At 41.8% G+C, this 20782-nt stretch overlaps 1 protein-coding gene across 1 annotated transcript; it reads right to left on the bottom strand.

The window, feature by feature from the left end:
• Positions 1-27: 27 nt before the first annotated feature.
• Positions 28-19180, bottom strand: BTNL2 (butyrophilin like 2). Its single transcript, XM_003944307.3, has 9 exons — positions 18905-19180; positions 15055-15138; positions 12690-13037; positions 10688-10969; positions 9572-9592; positions 4476-4823; positions 1853-2134; positions 774-867; positions 28-201 (listed from the first exon to the last, which is right to left on the bottom strand). The coding sequence occupies exons 2-8, from the start codon at positions 15131-15133 to the stop codon at positions 779-781; spliced, it is 1449 nt and encodes a 482-aa protein (XP_003944356.3). The 5' UTR covers positions 15134-15138; positions 18905-19180; the 3' UTR covers positions 28-201; positions 774-778.
• Positions 19181-20782: the final 1602 nt, after the last annotated feature.

The following is a 20782-nucleotide window of genomic DNA, read 5'->3' as shown; positions in this document are numbered from 1 at the left end:
CTTTCGGGACCCATTGCACCCTGTCCCTGGCCTCCACCTCTCAGTACCAGCTCCCTGACAGGAGTTCCGGCTGCCCCATAGAGCAGACAGTCAGATCTCTGTGGGATGTCTGGCTGCCCGAATGTCCATGGATCACACTCTTGTTTTGTTCAGGAGAAATCAGTTTCAGATGAGCTGTATTTGAAGCCAGTGTCACATTCACTGCAAAGAAAGAGAATCCATTCTGATAATTAATCAATATAACTTCATGCTATTAACAGCCAAACAGGAACACAAGTGTTTCACGGACATCAGATATTAAAAGTGGAAGCCCTTTCTAGAGCACCCAAAGCAGCCTCCCTAACAGATGAGAAATCACTAGCAAAACAGAAATCACCAACAAGGAGGTCACCACATTTTTAAAGATCATAGGACAATGTTCATGCCAACAAGTCTCAGTGAACACCAGCTCTCAGCCTCAAAAACAAGGATGGCGATACCACTAACTTTTTCCATCTTCCTCCTTAGCTGGATCACTGGGAAATGGGCAGCAGGGGATCAAATCATTATCTTTTAATCCTTTTGCTTCTGTTACAAGTGGAAACTCTGACCTCATTCATCACTTAGCCTGTAATGCATAATAAGCCCTGTGCTTTCCTGTTTCTCACATTTCCTTAGTTACTGAATAGTCACTGAACGTCTCCCATGGGTGACTTCTGAAAAGGGAGGCCCGGGGAAGTGCGCAGTACGGTTCCCACTGCATGTGCTCTGCTGTTTCTGTTTCCGTGACTTACCTCTTTCAGCTCCTCCTCCTGAGCAGGCCCACAGCCACAGCAAGAAGCAATCCCAAAATAAGCAGTGTCTTCCATAAAAAAGTCATCCTGGACTCTAAAATGGAAACCCAAGAATCCCATGAAACTGAAACAGAAACAAAATCAAAATTGTGCTTTTCATCTGAGCAGCTTCTAGGCTGGAGAGAAGGGAGAGAACTGGGCATCTCAGGAGACAGTTGGCCTGTTCCTCCCTGCTCTGGAGATGCAGAGGAGAGACTGGAAATATTTGTATTTGCTCGTCTCAGAAATGCACACATGCGGCCGGGCGCGGTGGCTCAAGCCTGTAATCCCAGCACTTTGGGAGGCCGAGGCGGGTGGATCACGAGGTCAGGAGATCGAGACCATCCAGATCAACATGGTGAAACCCCGTCTCTACTAAAAATACAAAAAATTAGCTGGGCATGGTGGCGCGTGCCTGTAATCCCAGCTACTCAGGAGGCTGAGGCAGGAGAATTGCCTGAACCCAGGAGGCGGAGGTTGCGGTGAGCCGAGATGGCGCCATTGCACTCCAGCCTGGGTAACAAGAGCGACACTCTGTCTCAAAAAAAAGAAAAAAAAAAAGAAATGCACACACGCACAGACAAGTTGTCTTCCTTCTCTCTTCCAGCTACATCACACAATCACTGGAATGACTTGGGGGGAGAAGGATAAAATTACTGAAGCCGTAACTATGAAGATGGTGCTAATGAAAATCAGTTTCTAACTCAGAAGAAAATCTCCCGTGAGGGGAAAACCACAAAGTGTTGTAATTGTTTTCACATCAGAAGAAAAGAATTTAGAGAGAGTGAAGACAGGTTCAATTATGAGAATTTAGTGTGTATCCAATGATAAATATAATTGCAGGGCTCTAGTTCAGGGTGTCGGGGAGAAACTCAGAGGAGTACAATCCCTGGGTGTCCTGAAAACCAGCTTTGCAGAAGAGAGCAGGAGACCTCGTCAGAGAGAAGCAAATAAAAATCAAAAAGGAAGAAGAGTGAGTAGGTCTGAGTTGGTCTTCATATTTATTTTCCAAACCTGAAGGAACATACGGAATCACCAACCTGAGAGAGAAAAAGTTGCTCTTTTCTCCTCACCCAAAAAGGGGATGCTGATGGAACAAGTGACGTTCACAGTGGAGATGTTTGTGACCCATAGCAATGTCTCCACGTGGAACAGCCCATGGCTGCCTTGAGTCAGGGCCTCGGAAGATGATGGTATCGTCTTTCCTTGCATGTCCCTCCACTCTACGTGGGGCTGTGGGAACCAGCCATCTGAAGAGCACATCAGCTGCATTTCTCCATCTTTTCGCCCTTCCACAGTGATCAGTGGGGAAGAACCCAGACCTGGGGACAGAGAAAAAGAAACCGAAGCAAAGAGTCCTTTCAAGTGGCTGAGTGGAAAGCAATTTCCCTGGGAGAAAAGATGGTGGTGTGGGGGCTTGGAGAAGGGAGAAAAGCTTAAGGGGGAGGGATGAGGCTGGCTGGAGCATTTTCCTATTTTGTTTGTTTGCTTATTTTTATGTTTTGTATACTTAAATCATTCTGGGATGATTAAGAAGTAGGGTAAGTTTTCAAATCCAACATTTATTCTGTCCCTGAGAACAAAATAACTTTTTGGGTCACATGGACAGGATTAAAATATTGAGTAGGAGGATATTCTTAAAAATCGAAACCTTATAAATGTCTATGTCCAGTGGCAGAAAACATGAGGCTCGTGTAATTTCTCAACATGCATTCCTGTGGCTATTTCCTAAACATGTTTATTAATTTAGAATCAAAATCCATGGGATAAACACGTGGCATATCCAAGACTTCAGCCTATATGTGCTCAGTGGCATCTGCTAACACTGGACGTGTCAATTCTCACACATATAGACAGTGGAAATGATGCTGCAGGGAATGACTTCATCTTTCCTCCCCTGTCCCTGCCAAAGCTGTCAATCTTTATAATTTTTGCTTACACAGTGGCTCCAGTTTAGTCTTCAAATAACTACACTTTCTAGAATTTTATCACATTTCCCCAAATTCTAATAACACACTGTAAAACAATGAATCTTTTGTGAAATATGTAGTGAAATACTCAGAATCCAAGCTGGAAAATATGCTTCAGGATATTATTCAGGAAAATTTTCCCAACTTAGTAAGGCAGGATAATATTCAACTCCAGGTAATACAGAGAACACCACAAAGATATTCCTCAAGAAGAGCAACTCCAAGGCACATAATTGTCAGATTCACCAGGGTTGAATATGAAGGAGAAAATACTAAGGGCAGCCAGAGAGAAAGGTCAGGTTACCCACAAAGGGAAGCCTATCAGACTTACAGCAGATCTCTCAGCAGAAACCCTACAAGTCGGAAGAGAGTGGGGACCAATATTCAACATCCTTAAAGAAAAGAACTTTCAACCAAGAATTTCACATCCAGCCAAACTAAGCTTCATAAGTGAAGGAAAAATAAAGTTTTTTGTGAACAAGCAAGCACTTAGAGAATTCATCACCACCAGGCCTGCTTTACAAGAGCTTCTGAAAGAACCACTACACATAGAAAGGAACAAACAGTATCAGCCTTTCTAAAAAATACCAAAAAGTAAAGAACATCGATATAATGAAGAATTTACATCAACTAATGGGCAAAATAGCCAGCTAATATTAAATGACAGTATTAAACTCACATATATCATTATTAATTCTAAATTCAAATTGACTAAATTCCTCAATTCAAAGACAGGCAATTTGGACAAAAAACTAAAACTGTATGCTGCATCCAGACCCATCTCACATTCAAGGATACACAAAGACTCAAAACAAAGGATGGAGAGAGACTTACCAACCAACCAGAGAGCAAAAATAAATAAATAAAAAGCAGAAGTTACAATTTTTGCCTCTGATAAAATAGTATTTAAAGCAACAAAGATCAAAAGAAGCAAAGAAGGACATTATATAATGATAAAAGAATCAATGCAACAACAAGAAGAGTTAAAGGTCCTAAATATACATGCACCCAATACAGGAATACCCAGAATACAAGACTTATAAAGAGACTTAGACTCCCACACAATAATAGTGGGAGACTTCAACATTAATATTAGACAGATCAATGAGACAGAAAATTAACAACGATATCCAGGACTTGAACTCAGATCTGGAACAAGTAAACGTAATTAACATTTATAGAACTCTCCACTTCAACAAAATATACACTCTTATCAGTACCACATCATATCAACTTAGAAGTTTAAACGAAATGTTGGTTGGCTCCTTGTTTGTTACTCTCTTCCCTCATTTTCTTTCATGTCTCCATCATTAAGGACAATTATAGGCATACCCATATTTAGACTGCATTCTAGCCCAGGCAGCAAAGCAATACCCCCATTCTCTCTCCCTCTTCCTCTTTCTCTTTCTTCCTCTTCTTTATTCTTTTTCTTATTATTCTTTTTCTCAAAAAAAAAAAGAGAGAAGTAAATAAAAATCTATGCATGGGACAGTGATATCTCTGGGTTCCTTTTCCTACTCATGAAATAGACAGATTTGGCCTGTGCCCCTTCCCCACACCAATCAAGAAAGAAAAATTTGATGATAAATGAGCATTAAGAAAATTTCAAATGTCAGAGAAATTGTCCAGGAACTAGCATATTAAAGGGGTAGGAGCAGGTATTGAATACAAAATATCTATCTAGACTTCTTACCTACCACCTTCAGATCCAAACTGGCCTCCTGGTAGACATCATCTTTTTCAAAAAGGCAGCGGTACCGCCCGTCGTCTGAAGGTCTGGCACTGAGTATCTGCAGGGTCAGTCTGCCCTCGTCGATGGTGTCACTCACCAGCACAGTCCTCCCTCTGTACTCCGCCATCTGCTCTCCAGCTACATGGTCCCCATCCTTATACACATGCACAGCAGGGTAACGGTGGGATCGGACCCACCTCACCTCCATGCTCCATGCATTTGCCTTGGGGGACAGGTAACAGGTTAGCTGTATATCTTCTCCCACTCTGACAAGGATGGGCTGGGAAGGTCCAATTACTTTTAAAGAAGCTGTTAAATACAGTGGAAAAAACATAATGAAAGAATCAAAATAGAACCAATAATGTCATCTCTAAGAACAGCTCCATTGGAGTTTAGAAACCATGAGCATCCCAGGGAAGCTGTGAGGTTCAGGGTCATCCTTAGGTGAGGTGAGGGTGTCACAGACTCAGAATAGAGGTTGTTCTTCTTTAAGGAGGAATCAGCCCATGATGTGTGTCAGTCCGAGTAAAATGGTAATTGAATCCCTGCCTGCTTCTGCCTGTAATTTTTTCAGTTTATAGACCAATAATAAAACAATTTTACAATTAAAACTCCCAGAATAGGTTGGGCACAGTGGCTCATGCCTGTAATCTCAGCACTTTGCAAGACTGAGGTGGGCGGATCACCTGAGGTCAGGAGTTCAACCAGCCTGGTCAACATGGTGAAACCCCATCTCTACAAAAATACAAAAATTAGCTGGGTGTGGTCTCAAATGCCTGTAGCCCAGATACTCAGGAGGCTGAGGCAGAAGAATGACTTGAACCTGGGAGGTGGAGTTTGCAGTGAGCCGAGATGATGCCATTGCACTCCAGGCTGGGTGACAAAGAGGAGAGACTCTGTCTAAAACAAACAAATCTCCCAGAATGAAATGAACAGTTACGAATTTGGCCCAGATGCCTCTGTACTGGATGCCTCATGTGACGAGCTGCAATCTAACTTAGCACATCAGCCACTGAAGGCCTATCTTAGGTTGCAGTTTGTTACATAGGCACTCAGGTACAGAGGTGTTCTGGGGCCAACTTTATAAATTGCTCATTTTACTCTGGGAGTTTTAATTGCAAAATTATTTTATGGATAAGCCTAACTTAGGAGCTAAGCCTAACTGAGGAGTGTACTTTTGTAATAAATCACTGAGGAGCAGCTGCTGCGCTTCAGTCAGTTGCAGCGGCCAACTCTTGAAATCTTATTCAAATCAGCAACACCAAGCCGCAACCAGTAAAGCCGTCTCTGCACCTCACTTCTGTTTTCTGTACCTCATTTCCATTTTCTGCCTATAACTGCTGTCTGACCAAATTGCTGCTTTAAATTCGCTGAAACCATTCTGATTCTGGAGGATGCCTTGTTTATGAGCCATCTTTTGCTTAGTTAGGCTCTGCTAAATTTAGTCTGTTTAAAGTTTTTCTTCTAACACGTCAATTCTGTATGATTTTAAACTACTTCTTAATGCCTCAGTTTCTTAAACTATGAATTTGGTATACAACTACCAAAATCGTAACATTGTTTTAGAGTTGAACAAAATAGTTTCCATAAAGTGCCCGGAAACCCACTCAGTGTGAGAAGAGGGGCACAGACCTGTGAGACCTGAGGGCATTGGAGCCCCTCCCACCCTCTGACTTGGTAATAGGGAGGGGTTGAAAGTGAGTCTCATGTGGACTTTTGGTAATGATATTTGAAGAAATCTTCATCTACGTAGTCTTTGTAGTACCTTGTAAGTCTGGTCCAGCCACTAAATTTTATTTCCCCATGTTCTACATAGTGGAGTTACAGACACATGCCAACTGAATGTCCTCAGAATAATTTTGAAAATTAAGATGAACATTTTAAGATCAAGAATTGGGAAGGCTGGCAAAATACAAATTGAGAAACAATGAAGACTGTGAAAAAGGGTTCTAATTCTCCCACTGTGCAAGGTGGGGAAAGATGCTATCTGAGGGCCTTCCTGGACCCAAGCTATGTTACATTTTCATTCTCATCAGGCCTGCCCATGCCAGTTTTTCTCTATTCTAAATTAAGTGTCGTCTTTTTCTATTAAATGATAAAAATGGTTTTGCATAAGTTGTGATCATTTATAATAGAAACACAAGCATCAGATTGTAGGTTCTCTGCATGGAGTCACTGGCCAAAGGCGTTAACATCCCATTATGTTATTGGCTGAAAACTGCCAGCTATCTTTGTACAGAGGAAAATCACTGTTAACTCAATTCTGATTTTCAGATTATTACCTTCTATTCCAGGTAATATTTGACTCCCAGTTATTTCTAGCATTTTGTTTGCTTTGTCCTGTAATTTTACCTAAAACAATATTATCTTCCTCCCCTATGTATCTATTAAAGTCTGAAGATAAGAATCAGAAAAAATGGACTAGGGATTAGTTTGGGGCTGTTTCTCCATCCACATGTCTTACAGTAAATTACGTAATAAAACAGACTGTTTCCTCATCTTCTTCATTCATATGAGGGTTTTATTCCCTGTCTGTGACCTGTGGCACATATCAGATCTTAAACTGGCTTGCCCTGCCTGACATAGGTAATTAAGAGCTAAAATGGACTTCAATGGAGACTAAATTCCATTGTAACTCCATTACATTGCAAAATATAAGTATACAGATTCAATTAATTTGATGCATTATAGATATAGCCACAATTCCTTTTGTCCAAGTAAAACTGAAGTTTAAAGTATTAGAAAAATTATGCAGCCCTGTTTGTTAATAATTGATGTTCTACTAGAATATGAGCTGCTTGGGAGTCACTATGTCTAACTAACTTTTTTTCTTCACCTTTTAAGTTCAGGGGTACGCGTGCAGGAAGTGCAGGTCTGTTACACAGGTGAACGTGTGCCGTGGTGGTTTACTGCACAGGCCATTCCATCACCCAGGTGTTCAGCCCAGCATCCGTTAGCTCTTCTTCCTGATCCTCTCCCTCCCTCCACCCAACAACAGGTGCCCAGTGTGTGTTGTTCCCTGCCATGTGTCCAGGTGTTCTCATCAATCAGCTCCCACTTATAAGTGTGAACATGCAGTAGTTGCTAACCTCCTTTTTCTATGCAGTTTTGTACACAACCTTCCAGACGGTTTTGTGCTGAAATGTATTGCTTTGTTTTGTTTTTGATTACTGTGTGTATGTTCTGAAATGCTTTCTGAATATCCACTGAAAAATTAAATCCCTTCTGGAGTGTGAAATACACTGAATTATACACTGATTCCTTGAAACCTGATAATTTCATCATCAAACCACATAATCCTCTTTCATTCAGTGTATTCAATTAATGCCCTACCTCATTTCTCAAATACGCTAATTATATCTAGTCTCTTAGAACTGGACACTACATTACAGGTGAAATTCAACCTGTTCACTTTAAAGATGAGAAAAATAGACATGAATGAGCTGATGAAGTCACACATAAGTAGTTAGGGACTTGCACTCTTAGGTTAGATAGAAGTAGATTGGAAGGCAAACATCACCATTTCTTCCTGATTTTTGGCAAACCATGTATGTCTCTAAGATTGTTTCTTAGCTGTAAAATCAGGATAAAGCAATTAAACTTTATAACTATAAGAAAAAAATGAAACAATTCCTGTGTCACATTTGGCATAGTGCCTGGCATACAATTGATATGTCAAGAAAACTAATCATTATCTTTATAAATGAAAACCATTATTACTAGAGTATGAGCAGGGATTTCAGTCTTAGGATTTCCATAGAGGGCTGTGTGTCCCATCACCAGAGCTCACCTGCAGAGCTTCTGTGCTCAGAGTCCTCCTCTCCCACCTGACCGGAAGCAAAGGAAGCTCCATCTTTCCACCTTGGTTAATTGTGGCCGCGGAAGGTCAGCATGACTTAGGAGCAACACAACATGGGGTCGTATTGTGTGTTGGGTCTCCAGTGGGTCTCAGAGAACTCAGAGGAGTGACTCTTCTCCTAACACCTTCTTGAGAGACAGACTTGTGTCAACCTGCCCCAAACACTAGCTTGACTTCCTAATCTCAGAAGGGTAAGGTACACAGGTGTGTGTCTCTCCTCAGATTGTGAAGTTACCTTGCGCCTTCCAGAGACCCTTCCCTTTATGTTTATGGCCTGATGGGATTGAAGGTGCCACATTAGACTCTGGCAGGGATTGGGTTGTGTTTGTTACCCTGATTTTCCTCAAAAACTCTTTTGTGGGCTGAAAGGTGTGCTTAAGCTCACCTAAAACACACACATGCACGCATTCCTGGAGCAGGTGACTTGATGGAGAGCAGGGTATTAACGGAAGGAGGACATAAGGGATCCAGGTTCTATGCACCTAGGCAGGGAGCAGGCAGGTTGCCTTGGGCTGGGAGAAGAGGCCATAGAAAGGAGGGAGATCGTACGGAGGTAAAGGGGAAACTGAAAGGGGCTCAGACATGAGCTGGTTTATGTTTTAAACCACTTATCTCAGGTACAGTAAAATAATACCCTCAGTTCAACTATAAAGACAAAAATTATTGCCACAGCGACAGGATCCCAGGTTGCACCCAGAAAGTAACAGTTCCTTCCCAATAGTGATTAGATTAGGGGCCTGCTGTGGTGAGAAGCAGGTGCAGGACCTCACAGCAGGGTTGAGTGGGGAGGTGGTGGGTGCAAATCCCAGTTATCATAATAATGCTGCCCTTGCTCACACTTGAAATGTTTTCAAAGGGCCTCCAGACCCTGGCCAGCTGTCTGCTGTCATCCCACACACTCCAAGGTAACTCCCTTTCCCCTCAACACACAGAGTAGAGACGATGCCGTGCTCCTTCTAGGTGTCCATCTGATGCTCACCGGAATCCCCATGAGGCCCCAAAGTGTCAGGTTACACAGTGGAAACGTCTTGAATGAGGCTGCACTTTGCTGGTCCCCTCTGGTATTTAATGAACATAAGACCTGGTAAAGTCGTGCCTCAGTTTCTCCTCTGATCACATGGTCTCATGGTAGCGCCCCTCCCTCTGCTGGGGAGGGCAAAAGCTCCCTGCACAGGTGTGTGTCGGCATTCATACTTACCCAGCTCAGCCTGAAGTTTCTCTGGAAAAGGAACAAGAATAACATATTAAGGAATTTGGTGTAAGGGAACGGAGAGAAACTTTTTTTTAAAAAGAAAGCAAGTTATATGTTATATAGGAACACTCAATTTATAGAAAAAACATGAAAAGCAGAAAAATATGGATTATTTCCCACAGATTATGCAATGATACAGCTTTTTTTCTTTTCTCTGCACAACAAAAATGCTCTCACTTCTATCTCTCCATGATTCTGTTGGTTTCCTCTGATATTTATGGCATAAATACTTAACTATCAGTTATGAAAATAACATATGTTCCTTTTATAGATATACAGAAAATACAAAATTATATGGACATAAACTATATCACTTATAATTACAAAATGGAGAGACTATATATAATATACAATCAGCTTCATTTAAAATTAAAATTTAACATTTACTTTAAAGTATTTTATCTATCCATTTATATGAATAACTGTATACTTACATCCGAATGTGGAGGGTATCGTGAAAGTTGTAGTGCAGTTATAAGTTACTTAAAGCCAACAACTTTTATGTGATTGGAAATGCCTATTTATAGATAGATGTCATGTTTATCATTGAATAGTACATCATGAGGATTTTTTCAACCGTTGAAATTATTTAAAAATATATTTTTTCATCAATTCTATAAAGTATATAACACAAGACTCAACACTGTACTATTGTATTGGGGGGTTGTTTTGCTGCTATTTATAAATAAGGCTGTAACTAGTATTCTATTATGCAAATAGTTCTCTGCATCTTATTATCTTCATGTGATACATGCAGCATAGGAAGGCATTTCAGTTGAAGAAATATAGCTTTACTTTCTTTACAATGCAATGAATACTTGTGAGTAAAAACAATCAATGCCGAAGAAGAAAAGGTAGAACTCAAAAATAATGGAAGTGCCATAACAGCTATTCAGTTAAAATGGAGTGCATGTATCTCCAGTCATAAATGTTTTATAGCTTTCAATACATATTACTAAATGATAGCTATGTCTCTTGATAAAAATATGGGGTGCTGTGGTGCAGTCGCTGGGACCTCTCCTGCTGATCTGAGCATGTTGGTCCTAGAGGCAGAGCACTGACCTGGGATGCTGATAACTGCCTCCTTCTCCTCACTGAGGACGGGGTTGTAGATGAAGCAGGACACGGACTCTGCAGAGGCGTTCTTGACCACAAGAGTGGTTTCCACATAGAACAGGCCATCTTCATCTTGGATGTGATGCTCAGACATGGCCAGCAGCTTCTCTCCTTGGATGTCTTCCCAATACACCTGGGGCTCTGGGAACCAGCCCCTTGTAGTGCACACAAGCTGGACTCCACTTTCCCCAGATCCCTCCATGTGAATGTTAGGGGCAGACCCCAGACCTGCAGAGGGAAGCCACAGCTCTGACACCCAGAGTCCACGGAGGCAGAAATCACAGAGACTGAGATCGCGGTGACAGTGCTCACAGGGAGAGATGGTCGGAGTTCAGGAGTCTGAGGAGCAGAAAGTTGACCAAAGTCTCCCCATTCAAATTTGAGTACAGATACACTTTGTTCCCCAGTCTGGGTCTTTACATTTTAGTATCAGACAAGTATTTTTCTCCAGATCCAGAAAGGGGAATCAGAGAAGGGGGACATGATGGCATTTTGCAATGCCTCCAGCACTGTAAACAGAGATGTAGTGTAATTTATTCATTCATTCCTCTGCGCCATGAACTCTGCCTTTTTCATCTTAAAGTTATCTGTATTGGGCACGTTGTTTGACATTTTAGATGATGTCTGAAACTCCAATTTACACAGAATATTTAACATAAAGTCAGAAATCACTTCCCTGGGGCCTGTGCCTTCTGCATCTTTTGCTGGTGGCTGTGATCTTGGAAAGCAGGTGGATAAATGGGAGTATGTGAAATGTGAAGATCCATGAGTTTTTTTTGTAGCTAAATATTCTATTCAATGGGTAAGATGGTTTTGAGAAATCTTAATTTAGAACAATTTATGAAATCATGATTTTTTTCCCCTCTAGTATGAAACTCCCAAACCCAAGCTAAGAGGACTATATTTTCCATAAATGGGAATTCTGTCTTAATCACTTGCTGGTAAAGGAGAGACTTGCTCCCTTACCTTGGAGCCTTAGAAAACTTGTGACTTATTTGTAAATGTTCCTTATATTGAAATATAGCACTATGTTCCCTGCCCCCACATCTCAGAAATACATGGAATCTTCCATCTGTTTTGAATCACCTCGAACACAATAAAAGTAATGAATGTTAAGGAAAAAAAGTTATTAGGAAACAGCCTCCCAGGGAAGTAAAGAAGGAAGCAGTATCAGCTGGAGACGTTAACATCTCCAGAAAACTGTTTTTTCCCATTTACCTTAGTAATTGGATTTACTTGATTTTCTCTTTAGAGCATAGAGGAGTTAATCCTGCCAGGGAATCATATCACGGTTTACATTTCATAAGACAGATGCATTCTTCAGTTGTCCCCTTTCTCCCCACGCCTTCCTGCTTAGCTAATAAAACAGCAATCCGAAGAACCTTCCCATTCACAGTGGGTGTGACCAAAATAATCTGTGAGGCCCCAATTCATTGAACATTAGTACATGGCAATCTCCAAAGCACAGTATTCTTGGCCTCTTCAGTCTCATTGCTAGCTTTCTAACTGAGGGCATGTCACCAAGAAAGAACCTTTTCACATCTCAGTTTCTTCATAGGCGGGGTTGGGTAGAGAACACCCGAGGCCCTGAGATACAGATGTGGGGCAGTCAGCTGGGCTCACTCATGCAGCAATTGGCTTGCTCTTGCACAGCAGCCTCAGGCAGCACAAATGTGTGTCTCAGCAAAATTGCTAATGACTGCATGTCATGGATTTCAAATCATCCTCAAGAACAGTCAAAACTGTGCAAATTAAATTTGGGAAAATAATTTAACACTAAGCTTGCTTTGAAGACTCAAGAACCACTTATTTTAAAATCAATCAGGGCAGAGGACTAAGCATTAGGAATTACATTGGTGATTCAAAGGGAATTCCTCAACTGACAGAAAGCTTACTACAAAATATACTTCTGCCTCCTGAGACCCTGTGTCTTCCCCCAGATATTCACCTGCTACTTTGAGCAGCAAGCTTGTTTCTCCACAAGAGTTCCCATCCTGGAAATGACACCAGTATTGTCCATTGTCGGAGGGCTGGATGTTGTATATCTTCAGGGCCACGCTTCCCTCTGCAATGCCATCCTCTATCCACTCTACCCGGCCTTTGTACTCCTCCATCTGCATCTCAGTAACCTCCACTCCATCCCTGTACATGAACACAGGTGTGCTGGGCTCTGAGCGGTACCACCTCACCTCCATGTGCATTGCGGTCCTCTTGGGGAGCAGCTGGCAGGTTAGCAGGACATCTTCCCCAACCCTGGCCAGGATAGGATGAGCAGGACCAATGACTCTAAAGTCATCTACAAAATGAGTGAAAAAGAGGACGAGGAAATGCCAATCAGAAAATCAATATGCATGCTTTTGGGTGTCCAGACAGCCATTTTGTGTACTGAAAATAAATGCAGTTTGAAATGTGAGTGAGATTGTTGTCTGTCACTTACCAGCTATGTGATTTGGGGGCAAATCTATTATTATTGGTAAGATTTTGAGATTTGAAGTCTTAATTTCTTCATCTTTAAGATACTAACACCACCATACCTGTTTTTTTAATTCTCAAGTAAATTATTTACTATTTGAGTCATTTGTCTTCATGTAAATTGACTTTTAAGTTGAAAACCTTATTCTTGTTGTTAACATTTTATTTTCCAAAAATTTAGGTAGTAAATCCATTATTAGCTTTTTTAGCCTGTCAGGATTCCTCTTCTCCTAGATATGAAAGTGGGCTTTTTTTTTTTTTTTTTTTTTTTTTTTTTTTTTTTGCCTGGAGTAGGCAAGAGGCCAATTACTGGGACTATGTACAAGGCAGTTTTCACAAGGACATTTTGTGCTGGATTAAGGACAGTGGTTTGTCTAGAGATTTTGAGTCTTCCAAACAAATTCGAAGACATGTCTGATCTCTTCCATGCATCTCCAAATTGAAGAGATGTTTAACAGTTATGTATGTTATTATGTTTGATCATTTTATGTCATGTATGATACTTTCTTTCTCCTCCTAAATGCTCTGGGGACATTGACTCTTTCTCTGTGCAGATCCAGTCCTGCTAAGAAGAACCTCCCCCTACTTAGCTGCTTCTGGGTATCAAATAGCTGCTGCTCAAAAGGTGGCTAAAGAGCCTAAGTGGAGATCTGCTTGCGTTATTCATTGACGAATTATGAAGCTAGAACTGAGACATCCCATCCGATTGACTGTTACAGGATTGGGGCTGCAGCAGAAGCACAGAGAAGGCGGCAGCCTCATTGCGCCGCACCAGCTCTGCAGTGCCGCGGCAGAGCCCGTGCCCTCTCATGCCCTGGCCAGTGTTTTTTTTCCCACTTTGCCATGCTGCATTTTCCTTGGGGCTCTGACATCTCCCTCTGACACTGAATTAAAAAAAATTTTTTTTTAAATTATACTTTAAAGTTCTGGGTTACATGTGCAGAGCGTACAGTTTTGTTACATAGGTATACACATGCCTTGGTGGTTTGCTGCACCCATCAACCCGTCATCTACATTAGGTATTTCTCCTAACGCTATTCCTCCTCTAGCCCCCAACTCCCTGATAATTCGTGGTGTATGATGTTTCCCTCTCTGTGTCCATGCGTTGTCATTGTTCAACTCCCACTTATGAGTGAGAACATGTGGTGTCTGGTTTTCTGTTCTTGTGTTAGTTTGCTGAGAGTGATGGTTTCCAGCTTCATCCATGTCCCTGCAAAGGACAGAAACTCATCCTTTTTAATGGCTGCATAGTATTCCACAGTGTATATGTGCCACATTTTCTTTATCCAGTCTATCACTGATGGGCACACTGAATTTTTATAATTCTTTTTCAAGGTGCAACATTTAACGGACAAAATTAGGCTAGTGAGATTTCCGAGTCCATTTCTTCGAGGTCTCCTTCTAATTTCTTATTTTTATTTATTTATTTTTTTTGCAGCTTAATTTATAGTAAGAAGCAGCTGCATTTCTTGACCCCAAAGTACTGTCCTGTTAGAAGCAGGAGAGTGAATTAATAATTTAACGTGGTGCAACCACTGGTTCAAGTGCTTTTAATGTCTCATTTAGTCCTAAAGCCTGTGCTGGCCTCTGAGACATAGTTACTACTGCTATTCTCATTAAAAAGATGAAAGAACTAAGGCATGAAGTGCTCAAGTAACTTTCCAAAGGTGACTCAGCCAGGAGTGGAGGAGCTCCTCAAAAGTCAGGAGTTCCTCCTTCTACTCACCTACGGAGGTGCGTAGGCCCCAGACTTACACGCTTAGATGTTCTTCTAGACCTCTGGACCCAGGCTAGCTCCCTGGGACGTTAGACTATACAGTAAAGGGAGAAAGGAATCCTACCTGATTGTTTCATCGTCAGCAGGATGAAGAGGAAGGAGGCGATTACACCAGACAGATTGTACCCTGGGAAATCCACCATCCTCCCTGGAACAAACACAAGGAAACACTGTGCCTAAGTGAGACTGTGACAACCCAGCATACGCCATGACTTCCACTGGTTATGCAGTCTTAGCAGAGAATCCACATCAACCCCTTCACAGTCCACGAAATGGGCTTGATTCCATTTTTCTGCAATTACTGTTCACATCCAACCCTTTTTCTAATGGGTTATATTGTGAGACAAAGCAGCAAATGCAAGAAGCCATGTTTGCTCATGTCTTCTTGCTGGCATGCTTCCACACAGCCCCTGAGTCTGTAATACCTGCAGCTCTCGGGAAAGAAGCTTTAAAGGCAAACAAGATTGAACACACGGCCTCCCATCTCTCTTGCCTGAGTCACTCTACTTCTTAAAAGATAAGCAATCATAGTCCTTCCTTTTTCCTACACATAAGATAATGTCTGATTGAAGGATACGTCTGTAACCTATGACCAGATTTGCTCATACATCCAAACGTTGATGTAATTCAGGTTCAATGTAACTTCTGAGCTAGTCTGATGCACTGATTAACATGTAACCTACTGACATCAAAAAGGATATGGATTTGTTTCTGAATCATAAAGTTTTACTGATTATTTTGTGCATAAAATATTTTAGCCTATATATTGTCATCTGTATCCAGTGATTGTAACCTCTGTATTGTACCCTCCAATGAAAAAAGAAAACTCCGATGTGAAGAGCCCCTATCCCTCCTGCTAAACTTCCTTACAAAAGCCTTCCAACTTGTCACAGACTTTGGAACACCCTCAACTTCATTGGTGTGTCTTCCTGCATCAATCCTGACATTTGGCTTCCAATAAATCTTTATCAAATTATTACTGCCTCAACAACCCTAATTGCAGGAGACAATATTTTAAGCAAGTTTTTATGCATAAGGAAGTCTTGTGACTGAAATGGAAAAACACTTCAGGTAAAGGGACAATAATATTTTAAAAAACCCAGACCAAATCAAACCAAACAGAATTCCTTAGATTCATCTGTTCTGAGCTTGCAAAACTTATAGATTCCAGTATTTTTTTTTTCTTGTCCTCTTCCCAATTCCTCCTGCAAAACCTTTCTTTGCCACAGTTTTCTACATGTGGAGGGAAGGGCAGGAAGACCCTGCATCCCCACACGGCACCCAGAAAGCCAACATTCAGTGCTCACACTCAGAGAACCCAGGGGCACAGGGATGCTATGGATAGTGAAAGAAAGAGTATTAGAAAGGTGGTCGGGAAAATATCTGTAAGTGGCCCTTTAGAATGGTCTTAAAAACACAGGAATGAATAAAAAAAAAGCCCAACTGCCAGAAATGGGCAAACCCCAAAACCCCACTGTACCCGCATAACAAAAACACTTCACAGCTAAAAAGTTTAAAACTTACCGGGACAAGGCTAGAAGGCTAGTTGTGCTATTGAAAAACACACAATTCAGAGTCAAAGAATTCTAGGATTTATTACATGTGATAGTCAAGTATCTTATTAAAAGAAAACATGCTTCACACCAAGTAGAAAAGCCAGCTCAGGAGCAATGTTGAGTCAATTACTGCTTCCTCCTTTCCCAGAAACTAATATTAGTAAGATTTTATGGGACGAGGGAAAAAAAAAATCAACATTCTGAAATGGAGATTAACAACCAAATGAGTCAGGAGACTATTGTTACTCAAATATTGCCCGTTTGCTTTATAAAAAATATGTACGTTCATATAAGATTATTTCTAAGGAAACTTTCATGAGCCCAATCACAGTACCCAGATCTAAAAGGGCAGTGTGGTATTTATGTGAAAATGGGGCTGGGTGTTACAAGACAGTCAGTGCAGATCATGAGCCTCTTGCCACCTGAAACTTACCAGTCACTTCCCTTAGACCGAAGGGTGTGCTGATGCCTCCTTGCCTCCTCTTGTGAAAAGCAGGAACTTTTTTTTTCCCACCAAGTAAGGGCAAAGACATCCCTACAACATCCATGCCAAGCATGATTTCTCAGCTGTGTGAACTAAAATGAACCCACACTTGCTACAGACCCCTTTAGAGGCTTGTATTCCTGCAGGTCTTTTATATCAAAGCAGTGGGAGGGAAAGCTTACAAATGAACTCTCAAAAAAAATTGCTCAAATCAATGAAGCCTTCGAAGAATGTTGGGAAAATACATCCTAACTTTCTCTAGTGCTCAGATAGACTGGTGAGAGAGTGTATCAGGGAGAATAACCACCGTGGACCAGGGTTCTTAATGGGGAAACAGGTGGCCCCTTAGAGGACATTTGGCAATGTCTGGGGACGTTTTCAGTGGTTACAACTAGGGGGAGGGGACATATATTGGGTAGCAACCAGAGATGCTGCTGAACATTCTATGATGCACGTGGCAGCCCCCACAACAAACGATCCTCTAGCCCAGAACATCGATGGTGCTGAGGAGAAGCCCTGCTACAGGGTTTGCTGTCAGGATGCCGAAAAGCTTTGGCACATTTTTTTGAAATTAGATAACTAGACGTAAATTGCAATCAAAAATGATAAGCTTTGAACCCTCTGTTTTACCATTTGGATGTAGTGCAAGAATCTTCTGAAAATGCTGTTCTTATTAAATATAGTAAATTTTGGTGTTGTCAAGATATATGATCTAATATGCAAACGTATCATCAAATTCTCATAAACTCATATTTAATTTAATTTTCTGGATAAAAAGTATGTGTTAAAGTGTAACAGTAAGTGGCAGCTTATGTTTAGGCATTAGATGATTAAAATTCTGGATTTCGAGGCCCATCCTGCACTACTAAAATTCATTTCAAAGAAAATTGCAAATTACTACGTATCACGGGTCATTAGAATTTTTTTCAGTAAAAGTCTCAAATATTACTCCTCAAAATACCAAGTAACCATAGTAACTAAGTGGTGAGAATAAGTTAAATTAGTTCACAGTTCATGAAGTTGGAAACTTATGTATCTATGCAGACATTAAAAACAGCTATAGTTTATCATATGTTAAAACAATACTTTTTTTTTGTTTTTTAAGACAGAGTCTTGCTTTGTTGCCCAGGCTGGAGTGCAATGGCATGATCTTGGCTCACTGCAACCTCCGCCTCCTGGGTTCAAGCGATTCTCCTGCCTCAGCCTCCCACCATACCTGGCTAATTTTTGCATTTTTTAAAGTAGAGACTGCGGTTTCACCATATTAGTCAGGCTGGTCTCGAACTCCTGACCTGAGGTGATCCACCCACCTCCCTCCCAAAGTGCTGGGATTACTGCATGAGCCACTGCACCCAGCCAAAACAATACCTTTTTGTAGAGAAAGCTAAAATAAGATTTCTAGGAGACAAGGAAAATTAAAAAAATTTTTTTAAATTAATTTTTTTTGTGACCTTGGACATCTTACTTTACTTTCTTGAGCCTCCATTTTCTCAACTGTCTGGTGGAGACAATCATCCTAACGTTTCCCCAGCTGTATCATGACCATGTGACTGAAGAGGACATCGAGGCTCAGGGACAAGCCCCACACCACCCAAGACAAATGAATAATGTGATCCTGGTTTTCTTATTTTTAATCTAGTGCCTCTTCCTCACTTAGCCTGCTTCACAAGAACACTGTGAGGATCAAATGGGCTGCAATGGCAACTCTGACCTGCATAGTGGGATATAAATGTAACATATAAGTGGGAGGCAGTGGAGCAAGTGGCAGCATTTCCCTCAAGGACATTGATTCTGTCCACATGTCCTAGTTTCTAATCTGAGACAACGTCCCCAGCTTCCCGTGGCCATCCTTCACCAGGGACTCCAACACTCACGTGTCTCCCCCTCTCCTTTAGGGTGAACACCTGGTGCTACTGGGTCTTCTCACTTGGCCCCAGATGTATCCTTCATCCATATAGCAGGGGGTCAAAGACAGGTCAGAGTCCTGAGGTGTGCAGAGCAAAGGCAGGACTGTGGGAGAGCCAGAGAGTGTGGAGGTGGCTGCAGCCCCCACAGGACTCTGGGTGAAGGAGACAGTAAACCGTCTCACCCGAGCTGAAGGCAGAGCCAAGTCCCTGAGGCCGTCTGAAAAATTTGCATTATGAAAGTCAGAATAGCACATTCACCTCCTACCAGCTGTAATCCTCTCGAAAGTGAAACTCAGGGCACAAGTGGACTTTGGCTGGGTTCAGTTGTGAATTCTGCAGACCCGCAGACAAATCACGACACTGGCAGTTCTCACCTTCCCCAGAAAGCCAAGGCATTCATGGGAGCCTTATCTGCAGCCCCTCAACTCCCCCACACCTTCCCCCCAGTTAGGTATTCACGCAGACCCCACCGTCCCGCAGCACCTCGTGTGGGTGCTGTCTTCACACTTCCCTCCCCCTTGCCACACATCAAAGATTAGTGTCAAGTCTCCACCAGAGCATGGCACTCATAGGGCTGGAGTTGGAAGCAAAACTGAATGTCAAATGTGCCTTGCCTTATTCCACTGATGAAAAAGTAGAAGCCCAGAGAAAGGAACTGCCCTCTCCAGGATCGGAGCACTAGGGCAAGGTCCCTTGTGGGCTACTTTAGTGCTCTTTTTACTCAGGTACTTTATCTCCCTTTGCCGAGTGATAAAGGGTTTAATTACTCTCAGATATTTACCAAAGAAATTTAATAAGCTTCTCAGCATAATACTTGGGCACGAAGAGTATAGGGATTTTACAGGCATATTTTGTGTGTGTGCGTTTGTTTCTGCTAGATTTTCTTTTACACCCCCCTTAAGTCTGTGTTCCTTGAGCTAGAGGGTCTCAGAGACTCAGGATTTCAAAAGTTTTCCAGAATAATTTTTAATTTAATTGTAGATTTTTATGTCAATGTAAACTTTGTAGTATTATGGTGTTACAAGGTTTGAGTCAATTTTTTCCTGAAGTTTCTTTCCCTCCCCTGTTATGAGCAGCCCATAATTGGGCCCCCCAATTTAAGGTTACTCTTCTTAATATAAGGGCTTCCCCTCCATCCTTCAGTGGAGACAAAGACCCTCTCCTCACTGTAGAGGATGAGAGGTTTGGAGAGAAGAGAAACAATTAAACATGCATGAGGATAGGAGTCTCTTTACCCTGTTTCTCTCTCAATTAGAGGGAAATGCACCCCACCGCACTTCTTGTTCCCAGAATGATGGCGATGCCCACAGATGTCCCTCTCAGAGTAGCAGCAAGGGAAAAGCTCCCCAAGGCAAGAAGTGGCAGACTCTGGAAAGTTCCAGAGTGGGATGAAAATTTGCTGCGTAAGATGCCGGCATGGAATGTTCCAGCAAGAGGAGAGTGGTGTCAAGGACATAACAGTAATTACCACCAGTAGGAAGGACAGTGACGACCAGGGAATACGATGGGATAGTGACATATTGCGGGGGCTGAAGACGCAAACGTGAGGAGAGCCTTCCGCACCAGCCCTGCCCTCCTCCCACCTCAGAACCTAGAAATCACAGGGTGGGAGAGGGAGAGGCTGTTTTTAAGTTAATTGTGTGAAAGCCAGCGAATTTAGCTGGAAATTACCGGATGAACTCCTCTGTTATAAGACACAATAGTGCTTGGCATAAAAATTAGAATCCGTAATAGGAAAATGCAGAAATTTACTTTATACACCTGAATGTGTGAAAAGATCCCACCCATTGCATGCCTTCTGTAGTATCATCTCTATGGTACCCAGTGCTGGAATTATTTGAATTT

The sequence above is a fragment of the Saimiri boliviensis genome, chromosome 4 (assembly GCF_048565385.1).
Source record: "Saimiri boliviensis isolate mSaiBol1 chromosome 4, mSaiBol1.pri, whole genome shotgun sequence".
Taxonomy (NCBI): domain Eukaryota; kingdom Metazoa; phylum Chordata; class Mammalia; order Primates; family Cebidae; genus Saimiri; species Saimiri boliviensis.
Note: the sequence above shows the minus strand (reverse complement) of the source record. Positions and strands in the feature narration are given on the sequence as shown.

Bases quoted from the DNA above. Each gene is read 5' to 3' on its own strand.
- BTNL2 (XM_003944307.3), bottom strand. From the start codon at position 15,133: ATGGTGGATTTCCCAGGGTACAATCTGTCTGGTGTAATCGCCTCCTTC. The intron at 10,970-12,689 runs GTGAATATCTGG...TTCCCTCTGCAG, and splicing joins CTTGCTGCTCAAAGTAGCAG to GTCTGGGGTCTGCCCCTAAC. The intron at 2,135-4,475 runs GTAAGAAGTCTA...CTCTGTCCCCAG, and splicing joins TTTGGATCTGAAGGTGGTAG to GTCTGGGTTCTTCCCCACTG.